This window comes from Egretta garzetta, unplaced genomic scaffold, assembly GCF_000687185.1.
Source record: "Egretta garzetta isolate BGI_Z169 unplaced genomic scaffold, ASM68718v1 scaffold526, whole genome shotgun sequence".
Taxonomy (NCBI): domain Eukaryota; kingdom Metazoa; phylum Chordata; class Aves; order Pelecaniformes; family Ardeidae; genus Egretta; species Egretta garzetta.
The window spans coordinates 1,928,163-1,943,535 of NW_009259967.1; the positions used below are offsets into that span (position 1 = coordinate 1,928,163).

At 37.3% G+C, this 15,373-nt stretch overlaps 1 protein-coding gene across 1 annotated transcript in view; it reads right to left on the minus strand.

Annotated features, from left to right (window-relative positions):
* Positions 1–1,114: 1,114 nt before the first annotated feature.
* Positions 1,115–15,373, minus strand: part of TTBK2 (tau tubulin kinase 2) — a 69,856-nt gene continuing 55,597 nt past the window's right edge. Inside the window, 2 exon segments of the mRNA XM_009640240.2 lie at positions 1,115–1,583; positions 2,542–3,812. Of these exon segments, the coding sequence (XP_009638535.2) occupies positions 1,115–1,583; positions 2,542–3,812 (1,740 nt within the window).

Below are 15,373 nucleotides of genomic sequence, written 5' to 3' on the forward strand. Positions count from 1 at the left end.
ACAAAGCAGACAATCTCCTCATCTCTGTTTCATCTTTCATGTTTTTATAAAAACAAATGACCAAAAAAGCAAATCTTGGTTGGTAATCATCTCTGCACAGTAAGATCAGTGGTTTAAGTGATCCATAACTAATGGAAAAACAAAAGCCAGCAATAAGAAGGGTTCTTTTTGCAGTTAAGGGAAAAAAGGTACTTCTGTTTGCTGAATTATTTTCTAACATACATTGCAATTTATCGTAAATCTGCAACATTCAGTGAAATGCAGACATGTCCTCCTTGTTCTTGTTTCCTAGGCAGGAACGCTTTTCCAAATTCTACTGAATGCAGTTTGAAGAACCCCACTATGACTCCTGAAGGAGTGTATGATACAGAACTCAAAATTAGCTTCTTGGATCCTAATTTGTACTAAACAATTTTCTAAAGAATATAGCTATAAAAACATCTTGGCAAATGTCAATTTTTAAAATGTCATCAGTGTCAAGAAGGGGCAAAGTATATGACACTTGATTAGGTAGAAAAACTGTGCCGTGGTAGGTAGGGGGACAAAATGAGCACTGAATGACTCAGAGATGTGCGCAGCTCAAAATGGAAGAGACTTACAAGGTAGAAATACTGCGTCTTCTAAATTGTGTGCTTTTTTAAAACTGCAAAGACATGCTTGAGCAGTACTTATCTCCCACGTGGTGACATCATTTTGGGAATAACCATTTCAGGTTTTCTTACATACTCCTCAAGTATGTAAAGCCTTAAACAGGCCAAATCTTCTAGCTAGGCAAACTAAAAACATATAAATACCCTTTTAAAACACTCGCCTTAGAGATGTTTTTTACTCTAACTGCATTGCACCTCTTTGACTATCTAGTCATTCTTTTCCTGGCCTCTACTTCCTCTCTCACAGATCTGCTTGCTGCCTGCTCTTAGGCAATGCCTGGCCACTTATTTACACAGTATGCTTTCTCATGAATGGTTTATGATGCTTACTTTCTTTAAAAAGCGCAGATTCAACACCGTTTTTTTCAATATACTTTTTTTGATTTTTTTTTTAAATACACAGTACACAGACAAAACATGCATCAGATTTAGGAGGAGGCTTTATATCTGTCAAGGCCCAGTTCCTATCTGCTAAGCTTAGTGGTTGATTTGCTCTTTCCTGTGGGAGTCTTAGTGTTTGGGGAATGGTGGAAGGAACTGCCAGATCCTTTCAGACCATTCTTGCTTGGTTTGTTGCAGCAGTGCTCTTGTTGGCAGGATCTCCTAGAAGATGAGGAGCCTGAATGGCTAGGAGGTGATTTACTCCTCCCAAGATGTGGGGATGAACTCCTCTGATCATGATGGGGCCTCCCAGCCCGGGACGGAGAAGAACTGGCAGTACGGGGTAAAGAAGAGCTCCTAGGGGAGGCACTGGGACTGCGTCGGGGGATGACAGGGCTTTTGGGTGGTGTTTTTGGACTATGTGGAGATCCTGGACTCTTACACTGGGTAGAACTCCTTGGTCTTTGAGATCCATTCTGTAGGATTTGAGCCAGACGAGAGATAAGATCTGAGTCCGAGCTGCTACTCCCTAGGACTCTGTATCTGCGTAACCTTAAGAAGAAATGAAGAAAGATTATTTCTGTTCCCATCTATTCACTAAATTCCATACAGAAACACAGTATCACTGGAAACTAGGGCTGAGCTTACACTGCAGAACAGACATCTGGAGCTGAACTTTCCTACAAGGTAGAGGTGTTTGGATCTAGGCTTTGGCTTCTGTGCTGTTCAAATCAACACAGTATTTATATTTGCATAAACTCACTCAGATAAAAAGTGAAATTTCACTGGTGGTGCTGGAAGAAGTGCACTGAAGAACAGCGCTTGCTGCCTCTGTATAGGAGGGGTACATCCATTCCTGCACACCATCAATAGACTCCTATACACAATTCTAAGGGATGACAAGGCACACCACAACTTCCTTCAGAGAATTTCACACTGCTGTTTCAAAATTTTCCTTATCCTGGTAATGTAGGCACTGAAACTAGATCATGAATGCCAATCATCAGAATTGGCAAAGGGGTCTTCTAGAATTCACTCTGCCCTCCTTTAATTAGTTGTTTTTACTTAGCCTTGATCTGAGCATAGCTAACTAACTCAATACTGATGGCTGGAATCTCCAAACCTGAACACTTAAAATTTTCAAAGGGACTGGGCGTGACAGATCCTATTGATTTCTCTGGGTTTGCAAATAATCAACAGTTCTGGAAAAGTGACCCCACTTTAAAAAAAAAGTATAAAGATTTAGTTATAGATTGACAGGTTTCAAAATATTGAATACACATCCATTGATGTATAAGGTTTAATATTGAAGCAGGCTCATTCTTGTGTAACAGCCTCTCCTCGATCATTCTCCAACAATGTAAGATTTCTCAGATAATTGAAGCCCAGCGTTTTTAAAAAAATTAGTTAAAGGACGGAACTTCTACAGGATTAGATACTGCATAGTAACTGCAGTCTAGCTCAAACCCACTTTCAACCTGAAAACCTACTTCTATTTTCTCTGCATTACCTAGCTTCCACCCCAGGTCTAGTAGGCGGTTTTCCTGGTGGTGGCCGAGGAAAGAACTGAGCTGAACTTGAACTGGTGACTTGATCAGTGGTTGCCCAGGACACTGGCCTTGGAATCTTGCTTTTTCTGGACTGAGGGCTGCTTGGAGATAAAGAGCTATCTTCTGTCTGCTTGCTGAAATGCGAGTCCAGTGTCAACCTAGAAAATGAGGATAAGACATCATCCTCAGAAAACGGTACTGGAGTAGCAGCCATTTTTTCCTCCAGTGACTTATCAGAGGCACTTGAGAGGTCACCAAGGAAAGATTTGAGCTGTCTCTTTTCCATAAGTAGTCTGACCAAGTCCGTCTGATGGGCCTTTTTTAGAAGCAGCTTTTCCTTTGCTGAAACAGGAGAAGAGGACTCTGACGTTGAGTCTATCTCTTGTGCTAAAACTGGGATTCGGCTCTGCCTGAATACAAAAGGAGATTTAACTAAGTCCTTCTTAGATCGATGAGAATTCTCATTTTCTGAAATGCAGTGGAATAGCTCTCCATTTCTGGGAGCATTTTTCTCTTTTTTGTCCTCCTGGTGCAAAAAAGTAGTAAGGGCCACTTGGTGGCATTTCAAGTCTTGGATATGGACTTCTTCCTTAGTAGAATGAAAACCATTTTCCTGAACTGGTGCTATTTTGCTTGCCTGTCTATTTACATGTGGTTTGGTAAATCTTGAGGGAGAAAATTCTGATGTTTTAGGTGCTATCAATTTCAGAACCTCATCTTGATTTGGCACCAAACAGACGGGCCTTGGCTTTGATTCTTCAACAGCTTCATTATTCATTAGAGGTTCTTCCTCTGCAGATTTTGAGTCTCCTGGCAAAGAATTATGTTCTTTGCTTAGCATTTCAATAGCGTCTTCAGAAACCACTGGAAGCCTTTCTTCCTCAGCCTCCTCTACAGGAATATTTTCAAGTTCTTTCTCTTCCTGTATGCCACTGTGTTGTTCAGGTAGGTCCTTTTGGCCACAGTCCAGGACATTGACACATTCTTTGACAAGTCCTTCCCTGTCAAGCACCTCTTGGCTGATATTAAGTACCAAATCTGGTCTGCTGGCACTAGCTGGAAGTGCATCTTCTGTCACAACCAAACCTGGCAAGCTTTCCTTTGGAGAGGAAAGTTCCACGGTGTGTTCCATAGACTGAGCATCCTGCTCTCTTTTCTCTAGCTGGTGGCCATAATGAAAGCTCTCTGAAGCAGACTGTGTGGATGCCACTGAAGGTCTGGGTATTGTTATCTGCATTGGAAAATTAGAGAAGGAAAAGGTGAGAAACTCGGGAAAGTTATACAGATAACATTCTTCAAATAGCATTTTGATTCCACGTCAGCAAGATACATTATATAATGATTCCTGTGAATCACATTGTTCAAATAATACCTAATTTCACCAATTACATCTAGATAATATGAAAAAAAATAACTCTATCACCCCAAGACAGAAATGTGTAACAAGTAAAAACAAACAATCTCAGTGAAAAAGGTAGCAATTACCGAGTAACCCTCCTGGAAGTGAGATCCAGCCTAACAGGCAGGCTTTTTATTTATTTTACATTAGTTTGAATACTCTTAGAATAAGTTGTCTATAAACGTAAAATCTTTAACAAGTACACAACAATATTTTTGGACAAGTACAGAAAACAAAGAACACAGTGAGGTCCAGAATCAGGAATGGACTTAAATTTCAGTTTAGGCAGATTTTAGATACTTTGTTAACAAAACAATTAATAAAAACTTTATTTACCTAATTAAATACATCCATACCCATAAAACCTACATTTTTGTCCAGAAAAACTTTCCTGAGTACCCAAATTTTAGCTATTACCTTCCCTATAGACTTTCATGCCTCATTTTAACTAAGCAACCTGGTTAGGACATCTCCTTACCTAAGGTCATTAAGAGACTCACAAACTAAATAGTCATGCATCTAAATCCCTTAATGAGTCTAATCCAATAGGTATGCTAAAACCTATATATAGTATTGAGTCAGAGTCCCTTTGAAAAACAGATGATTATGAGGAGCGCTGCCTCTAGTACATAGCTTAATTGTTAGAGCACATGTCCAGGAAATGGAAAACCTGCATTCATGTCTCTCCCCACCTGAGGGCCATCAGCCATCTTCCCCCAGTTCCCATCAAGTATGGACAAAACCGGAATGGAGTTACTTCTCACCTTTCCTGTTGAAGTCAGGCCACCGCACAGACAGAAATGCAAGAGTCATGAGGTCAGAGGGTGAAAGAGCACGCAAAAAACTGAGAGGAGTTTTACCTCTACGGCCAAGGGAGGAATGCACTCTCATGTGAAGAGGAGTCCTAAGTTCTGGTTTATACATATTTGAGTCATTTGAGTCATTTGGTAAAACGTATAAACAGTAAAAAATCAAGGGGCTACCCTTACATCTTCCTCTACGAGGATCGAGAGTTCAGCTCCTTTTCCCCTTCTATTCTTTAGCCTCATGAATCTGACACAGTTTCAGTTTGTAATACTCATGAGAAAGTGGAAGACTGGAGTTTGGGTTTGGACATAAAGACTCCCTTGATGCACTGATGGTAGAAGAGACAACTAGTGGTAGCCTATTTCAAGTGTTGCCAGGATTCTGTTATGTTACAAGACAGATTTCACTTGACCTTGTTGCAGAAATTATACATGCTGCTGAGCTTAACTGGCTTTTCCAAGAGCAAGTATATTGGTACTACTGGGTGGAACCAAGCTCATCTGTCAGGACCCACAACAATGTATAGTGTGTACTCAAACTTTACAAATGCAGAACAACTGTCCAAAATAAGAAATGGGAGCTGACAGTGAAGGAGATATGCTCAGATTTCCCATGAGGGTATAATGGCTTCATTGAAATTCTTGCTGATTTCTTTTTCTTTTTTTGTGCTTTCTTCATAGACCCATATAACAAGATTTCCATCATTATGGGTGCACATTTACCTCCATGAAACACAAACATTCAACTGATATTATAAACAGTTCACTAGAACAAAACATGAAACACAAATCACATGCATAAAGCTGAATTAAAGTGAGGACAATTATTTATGTTAAAGAAATTATTTCTATACTATAAAATGTATTCTCTAATTTACCTAATGCAGTTTTTGGACCTTCACCTAAAAATGTGGAATAATATTTTTTGAGAAATTTGGAATGAAATTTGGAGAAAAGATTTTCTTAGTTTTATAAGTAGGATTAGCTGTTAGGCTACAGAAAGTGGTATTTTTCATGGGCGGGGTGGGTGGGCATGGGGACTGGAGGAAGAGCAGAAATGTAAGATAATTGAACTCTTGTTTTCCCAAGTAGACCTAAGCTGTTGGTAGCATCTTCCCCAAGTTGAGATTTATTGAAACAGGGGAAAAAAAAAAATAAAAAAAATAAAAAAAAACCACTGAGACCTGCAGCAAGAGGCTACTTTTTGTCTCCCTGAAAATATGTTTTCAAATTTGGGCCAATACAGTCCCTACAAGTTTGCTGAATTAAAATGGTACATTGAGAGTCAAACTGAAGTTACTTAGTTTTGGCAAAACAGTCCTCCTCATCTCCTCTTGCTCTCAGTCTAGGTTCTTTCCTCTGAAAGAAACACTACTTCCCTTTTGAGTTAGAGAAGTCTTTCTTGCTTCAAAAGTTTTCTTGTGAGAGAATCCAAGAAGATCAGTTCAGCTACAGAAAGAACAGAGGAAATAATAGAAATTTTTTAAAAAGCACCTTTGCATGATTAGGTGAATTAGTACCTAAATCTTGCGTGTTAAATAAAATGGTTTAGCAAGAACTCTGCAGAGCAAGGAAAAGGGATAAAACCGGAGAAAAAAAAAAGTAATAAAAAAGGTCTAGGAAATAGGACAGCTATTCCATATGTTTCCATACATCTCTAGGAAGTTCCTCTGAGGTGACACGTTTCCAGGTATCATACACTGAAGGACTTGCTTTCATATGACAGAAGAACATATTTTGGCCTGTCACACAAAAATCATCAGATCTCTTAGAAATTCTCAACTACAAGCTGGGTAAAAGGAAAGGCTCAGGAAATTTTAATGCAGCATTTTCCTTAGAAAAACAGGTTCAGATTTTGGAGAGATCACCTGGACGTTTGCTGTTCACTGAGCTCTGTCTTCAGCTTGTTTCAATACCTTGTTCTCCAGGGCTGCAGACAGTCCCCAAAGTAAGGAAATCTGGTAAAATACTTCATTTTCCAAACTTTTAACTTGATGAGCTACTCTGGTTGCCAATTCAAATAACGCATGAACCAAAAAAACAGAGTTGTCTTCTACATATATGAAGAAGAATGGCTTTCCTTAGAATAGAATAGTTCTGGTGTCCTCTCAATTTTCAGAGGTAAGACAACCTTAGTTACTTTCTTTTAGGAGGCTATTTATCTTCTTGGTACATTTCCAGACAGGCTGCAATTGCATTTAAGTCCTCCTTTGCTCAAATATGTTTACATGGAAACTTTCTTTTCCTTGTGACCTCTCTCTCACATGTCAATTCTTTGTTAGGTGACAACCAGCTCTGATCTGACATCTGTTTACATTTTTCAAGAGACTTCATACCCTTTAGCACATCTGGAGAGAGAATTTCCTAGTCTTTCAGGTCTATCTTGCCCAGCCCAGATTTAATCCTTACACCCAAGAAACAGAAGAGAAAGCTTGTTGGACAACCTACAATAGAACAGGCAGGAACTAATTGTGAAAGAAAAACACTGAACAAATGGAGGAGAGAAAACGATACCGGATGACTATGTATCATCAAAGACTCAGTACGTATGAGTAGTTCACAGTTTCAGAAATGGCTTTTTGAGCATACATATCACTTTCTTATTTGTGTTCACTAATAAACAAGTTCGTTTTCTCAGATGGTCAATAATCCTCTTATTCTTCTTCTCAAAGCACAAGAATTAAGTTATGTCCCCACTGGGCTTGACATTTCACCTATATGTGCAGGAAATTTAAATGGGTAATTATGTAGAAATGCCTTTCATGCAAGGTTGCTACAACTTCAGGTGCAGCTTTAAGAGAGAAAGAAAAGAGCAAGACCAATTTTTAAAAAATCTGGGAACGTGTATAAGAAAACAGAACTTTTATAGAACTGAATCCTGCTAAATCGTAGAATGGTTTGGGATGGAAGGGACCTTAAAGATCATTTAGTTCCAACTCCCCTGCTGTGGACAGGGAAACAAATGCTTTCATTTAGAAGAACTTGGATGTAATAGTCAATTACTGAAGGAGTGGAAGAAGCTTGTAGATGATCCTCCTAAGGCTCCTTATAAGATTTCTTTGGGTAAAGCATCAGCTTCTCTACAAGGCTGGCCACTACAGATAACGTCATGATTCACATTACGCAGAATTCTAAGTAAAAAGACTGGAGGAAGTTTTGAATCCCTTAAAACAATTAAAAAATATATAATCCTGTAGCCTTAATAATCCCATAGTCTTCTCACTCTCTTGTTTGTGAAACCTTGCAAGGCAGAAGTCACAATGAAGGAGTCTGAGGAGGGCTGATCCTGAGATATGCAAAATACACCAATTTAAATTATCATTTAGTCTAATTCAGGGAGACAGAAATCTCAAGGTTGTTCAATACATATCTAGTTACAAAACAAATAATACATGGACTAATTGTAAAATTTAAAAAAAAATCCACCATAATAATAAATAATCCTCATATTTTCTTTTCTTCTGCCACTAATTAAAATCTTATCTTATGAGATTTCTATGGCTAATGATGTCAATTTTGTAAAACACTGAACATGAGGAACAAAGATTATGATGTGATGGGGGCAATTCATCCAAGAAGAAAAATGAGGGGAACCAAATTTAAAATGCTGCATCTCAGCTCACTATGATAGTCAATTTATAACACAATCTACCCAATCATCATAATTCCCATACTCCAACAGAAGTTATGTGATACAGCAGATTACTGAAAACGGCTCGGACAATATATGGAACACTGAATTTGAGGCTGTCCTTTCGCTCTGAAATATTTGAATGAAATTATTACCACCACAGTCTTGAATTGTTTGGCCTTCCCTAAATAATTTCTTAATTCCTCTCAAATTAGCACTTGAACAAGACAAGAAATTAGACTGCATTTTCTTGAAGAAACTACAAGATGGTGAGTGGGATGTTAAGGAGGAAAAAAGAACAAAACAACATCAACAACATAAATACCTCTTGGACATCCTTTATGATATCCGACAAACTTTCCTTCCTTTATACCTTTGACAGGCTGCAATAGCAAGCGATATGCTTGGATGAAATCTTCTGTGAATGGACACAGCAAATTGCAGAGGAGTGAAATTTTGAGTTTTGGTCTGCAAAGCTGCTAAGTCTGAAAGATCTAAAGGTGTCAATATGGATTATCGTACAATACCAGCAGGATAACGTCTGACCTCTCAGCAACAGCATCTTCCCTCTACTCATGCTGTCTGCTACTTCTGCAAGCATGTTGAGTGCTGTCAGGATTTCAGGCCCCTTAGAAACATGGTGCACAAGTCTGTTGTTCAGCTAGTCCCGTCATTATTTGTAACTGCTCACATTATAAGCCATTATCGTATTACTTGGCATTCTGAAGACACTTTACCTAATCAGTTTACTCTTCACAACTTCTTTCCTACCTTAGTAAAGTTTGTCTGTCTGTGAGAACAAACCCCATGTATCTTTTGTCTTTTCCCTGCCTCTCTTTTTCATCTATTGTTAGCCTACCAGGAATATGACCAATGTCAGTATGAGTCTGCAATTTCTGCAATACCAAACAACCTCCCTGAATCTTTCCAGTTCACCAGCTTCCTCTAACCTCATGATTTTTTTCTTTACTTATGTCACTTAATTTCTATTTCCTTGCACAACTAGGTGCCTCTGCAAAGAAATCTGAACTGCAGTTTGTATGAAAGCATAAAGGGTATGTCCTGTAATTTACTGCTAGTGTTATTCTCACATGAACACTGCTATGTTTACATCTCCGTAGACAACTCACCTATCTTAGAGTTCAGAACAGCCCTCCTCCAAAATCCTCCCTACCTACTATCATTCCTACTGACTTCTTAGAGTCTAATCCTTTGTATTCCTTACATTCCCTTCCCAGATTAAATTCACAGGAGGGAAGAAGTTAAATATAATTAATTACAGATTTACTAAGCCACACTGGCTATTTCTACAGCTAGACTAGTATGGGGATAAACAGGAGAAATATATGGCTGTAACTCATGGTGTTATGGAACATAAAACCAGAGATTTTAAGTTTTGATACTGAACCCCTTTCAACAGTCCCCTATATACAGTACTGTAAGCATTGCAGGCAATTGTAGGAAGTGGTGGTCCCCAGGACACTACCTTCGGTTGTTAAAATTTCACACACGACAGGCCCTAATCCTAAACTAAAGAGAAGTGACATATAAAGGCTTACTTATATCTATCTGGAAAGAGGAGCATGTTGCTTTCCACAGCTCTTCAGATATATAGTTTCTGCTATTCTATAATGCTAATTTTTGCATCGATTTGTATGGAGGTTGCAAGAAATGGGAAGAGGATGGAATACAGATGCAGAGCAGGGAATGTACAAGACAACTGTGTTTTCATATTATCTAATGTGAAAGGTATCTTTGGGGGATAAAGAACATACAGATCTGTGTGTACAGGCTTTCTTTAAGGCTTATTAATCATGTTTCAGTATTCTTTAAATACCTTCCCTTTTCAGTTATTCCTACGACACTTACCAGGTAAAGAAAGATTTTTTTTGTTCCAACATAAACCCATATCCTCAAACGCCTAATAGGGGAAATATTGCAGTATCTTTAATTGCTTTTAGAGAGTGACTGTCATTGTAATAAGTGGCTAATTAGTTTGGTAATGTGACTAAAACAAGTACTCATTTAATTTGAACTTTCTTCTATATAACACATAACCCAGTTGAAGTATATTCTGGAAATTTACTTGCACTGTTGGAGAACTGGAAAGCAGCAGCACTTACAGACTATTACTTCATAACATTCACACAATACTCCTGTCATATACTCCTATTAAAAATGGGCCAGTATTGTAGTATTTTTCTTGAGTTCCACAGAGAGAGTTTTTTTCTAACAAAGAAAGCATGAATTTGCCTTAATACACAGTTCAGAGATGTGAAAAAAGGACAACTGAAGCCTATTTCACCTTCCCATCTCATGCTATCATTTCCCTCTTTACAGAAACTAAATTCCTATCTTACCATGGTTATTTTCGAAAGCCACAAACCCCCTAGAGATTAAGGAGTATTGCCAGAAGCTTGACCGCTTGAGGATGTTTTCCCCTGGGAAGTTGGAAACTACTGATTCCACGAGGACTGGGGTTTTAGTAACAAAGCCAGTGAGTTCATATCACACTTTAAATAGCACAATATATCCAGCATTTCTAAATCTAGATTTTATAAAACATCTAACAATCTTCAACAGGAGGTTAATTAGTTCTCCATGAGAGGTTATCTTCAAGTATACTTAGGTACTCAGCTAAGAAGCAAAACAAAACACTACAAATTAGAATGTTCCTCCTCTAACAGAGGACACCTTAAGTATGAAGCAACATTTATTTTTTAATTAATGGTGCAACCACCTTTAGTATATAAAATGCAGTAAAAATATTTTCATAGCTATTATTATCATAACTAATAATGATAAAAGCATCTTTAAGCAAACCTCACTTTGTTTTCTTACTTTAAAAATAAGTTTTACTAGTTCTGAATGATCTTTTTGAAGCTAAGCTCTATATTAATATTTGTCCCTACAGAGAGAATACCTGCAATTTTCAGAAACAATAAAACCACACGGTAACACTTCAGGAAACCCCTGAACTCTCCTTTTCAAAGCCACATTATACCTTGTTATTAAGGATCAGTTCTCTTTTTTTAAACAGAATCTTCTCTGAAAAATTAATTTCAAATGCTCTATTCTAAACCCAAGTTCAATTCAAGTGAATAGTCTGTCTTTCTCATGAAAAAAAAGGACATACACAGAGACATACACTCTCAATCACGTAAAACCTGCTTTTATGCATAATAGTAGTGGGGTCTGGCTACTACTTTTTAGATTAATTCTGAATATTCCTCTCCAATATATCAATTCCAATAAAAGGTCATCACAAACTTATCAGGTAATGCACACCTAAGATCTGCCTAATACCCATATATAGATTTCAAATACGTAAATTTTTTCTGTTTGTATCCAATTTCTACAAGCCACTGTCTAATTCTAGGTTACTGCTATGCTATTCTTATACTTCAGTTTTGCTATCTACACTATGTTTTTATTTTTTTGTACAGGTAAAAGTATCTTTCATATTAAAACAGCAACACTCTAAAAAAAGCCCCAACAGCACATTAAAAAAACCAAACCAAAATGGAGTCTTCCTGAATTCCGATCCTCCAGTCAGCAAATCCATCCATTTGTATGTTGTAATAAGTTAAATCCAGTTCTATCCAGTTCTAAGACTGGCACTATTTTCGCACATGTTGCCCACAGTTGTGTTATGCTCACAAGGGAGAGAATCTGTGAACACTAAAATTTCCATGGATGAATCAAACATACCAGAAGAGCTAATGAAACCATGCCAGTGTAATTTTAATACAAATTCTTATTTCAGCTGAAATCCAGATTAAAATTCTCTTAAAATATCTCCTCAGAATTTTCAGGATCTGTTTGAAAGCGTTATGGGTTTTCTCCTCCTGACAGTGTGCTACCACGAACAGTAGTTGTAACTCACATACAGAACTAGCTGCTTTCAGTTTGCTTATAAGCATGCTTAATAGATATTCTTCAGAGAAGACAGACCTAGAGATAGGAGTCTTATCTACACTAAGGGTCTTTCTCTTTCCTTACAATGTTTTTTTATATATTTTCTCCTCTGCACGTGAGCTTTTATAGTCATAAATTTAGCAGACACAAAGATGTGATTGGAATCCAGCTTATCTTTTAAAAACAAAACACCTAAAACTTTTGGCAGCCTGTTATGTTATGTAGTTTTCCCTCTGTGAACAGGAGTGATGATAAACGTAAAGCACAGCTCCCTGAAGTAGTTACAATGCAGCTGATTGAATCCAAGCACTCAAGTGATCTACAGTATAATACATGTTGCCAGTAAGGTGTTTAAGCTCCTTAAAAATACTTACAAGGGCACTATCAGTTTATTCTGATTCTGTTTTGGTTGCTAGCCTGGTATTATTAAGATTGGATGTAGTGATAAGGTAGTGTCACTTTAGTCAATTTCTGAGCTCTTTAGATATATCATGTTCTGTTTAGAAGGTGCCTGAAAGTAGTCAGAGCAGCTGTACACTTGGAGCTAGGTAATAAGTAAACACATCTGCCTGGGGTTCACATAGAGCAATAGTGTAGAATTGCCAAATACTAGGAGTTTTAATAATAATTTGAAACGGAACCAGTTTTCAAAAATTACATAGTAGTAGCTTCGAAATACTAGACCTCCACTTCTGCTTGTCCTAATATTAGTGGTTTCCCTGCTTTAAAATGTCTCTCTTCCTTCCATAGAACAGATCTATCTAACCAGGAGAAAATGCTAAGATGCTGATAAATTCACAAACTCCAAATAATTTTCTTCCTGAAATTCTAGCTGGACTAGTATCATATGCAATTTTAATGATAGCAGACAAAAGAGAGAAATATATCTTAATTAAAGATTATCTTATGTATGATAGTATGGATAATATCTGCAATTATATATATACACAATATTTCTTATATTAATTAGACCAATTATACCTTAATTACATGAGAAATAATCATTACTTTTTGGGCATTATGCTCTGAAGTGAAATCACCTATTTATTTCAAGAAGATTACTGTGTGAATCGTCATCATGGAAACAATTGTTGACGCCAGAGTTGATCAGCTCTCCATGGGAAATCCCACAGACCATTTAGCTTTCCTGAAACATCTTTACTTAATCTATGCTAATGAAATTACGATGCTAGAAAAATGTACTAGATCACATATGTTTGGCATAAGATTGGCATTTAAGAAAAAAAAATTGAAAAAATTGACCACTTCAAGGACAGACAACAGATGAACCGCGTGACTATGAATTTTGGGAATCTTAAAAGTACTGTGGATTCCAGAAAACACAAACATTAAAAACAATTATTAACTTTTATAGGGTTTTTTTCCTACATGATCAGTGTTTGTGAACACTATTACCAAGGCTAATTTATAGCCCTGACCTTCACTATGACTTTTCTGCTGCTTCTGATAGAGAAATCTGCAGAAGAAGAATGGACAAGAGGGTTCTGTCACTAAAAATTGATGTGTTCTCTACAGACAACACATTATTTGAAAAAATTAAGAGGTTCATACTGACTACTTGTCCTCAACTGTTAATTCCTTAATTTACAACTTGGAAAGGTTCCACTGAAATCACAGCTAACCTAACATGCTCTAATTTTTAATTCTTTACACCAAAGGCAGATGTGAAAAAAGCACACCTCAACAATTTCTCTCCTTCAGACAACAGACCCTACTAAGCCTTGGAGGCAGCATTTAGATTTCTACGTACCAAGCAATTGCCTCTGGCGCTTGGATAAAAGCAACAAATAAAACTTTTTACTTGTTTGCATTAGAAAGAGAGCATACAGATGAAAATTGTTCAAGAAACATCATTATCAATATAAAATCTGGTTGCTTAAAAGACTGTGAGTAACCCGTGAGCTTATGTGTGTCTTCCAGACATCCTCTTTTCTCTTCTAAAATAATGCTTTCTGATATTCCCCATCCTATGTGGTTTTGTATGAAGAAGCTACATACTCCAGAGAAACTTACTAATGAAGAAAATAATGACATTGTAGCAGTGATCGTATGTTGATTGCTTTTCAAGGTCCTAACAGTAACAACTGAAAACAGTAAGAATTCTGAATCCGAGAGTGCCTTTGAATCTGGTCATCAGCATTATCAAACATTAACTTTCACTGATGATGAATGAAAGCTGTAACATCACAGCAACTTAATTTTCAGGCTAAAGTTTATTGAAAAATTAACTTATTAAGAGTTACCCTGTCATGAATGAGATGGTATAACTTCCGCACATTTTCCCTACTTAACAAAATCAAATCTACTCTGTATGAAACAGTTCCAGTAGCTGTGAGCTGGACTAACTCCTTGAAATTTCTATCTTGACTAAACCCAATGTTGTAAACAGTATTAGCAGCCTCTTGGGAAAAACCTAACTTAAACCTCATGCTGACTTGGTATAGTTTCCATCAGGATTGGGAACAGGGGGACATAACAATTCTGTAAATCCTGAAATCAGAACCCTTTTAGCCACAGCCAACTTTAACCATGGCAACAATACAAAAACCAGAATCCCTGAACAGAGAAAAGCTTTTCCCCCTTTCCCTTCCAAGACACATCTATTTGATAATGTACCATGTCTTGAAACTGAAATTCTGAAGAGGCTTTTGGACAACTATATCCATTCCTGACATTTTTAATGGATAGGTACAAGCTAATCCAGAGGTTTAACTAGCTGAGTTCTGAGGCAATCCTAATGCACATGACAACTTCAAGTTAACACCACTGACAGATTAAAAATAATTTTAAAAGAGCATTGTAATAAGAGAGGAGCATCTTTGGGGTTTTGTTTGTTTATTTATGGTTATAAAAGGGATTGTTAATTGTGAAAACCAATGTAAACGTTCATCTCTTGCTATTGCAGACTAGTGAAACCTGCCAAAATTAGTTCATAAAAAAATGGCAAAATTTACAACATTTACGTGCACTCCTGGCTCATAAACCTAAAACATCCAAAATAAAATGACATGACAGGG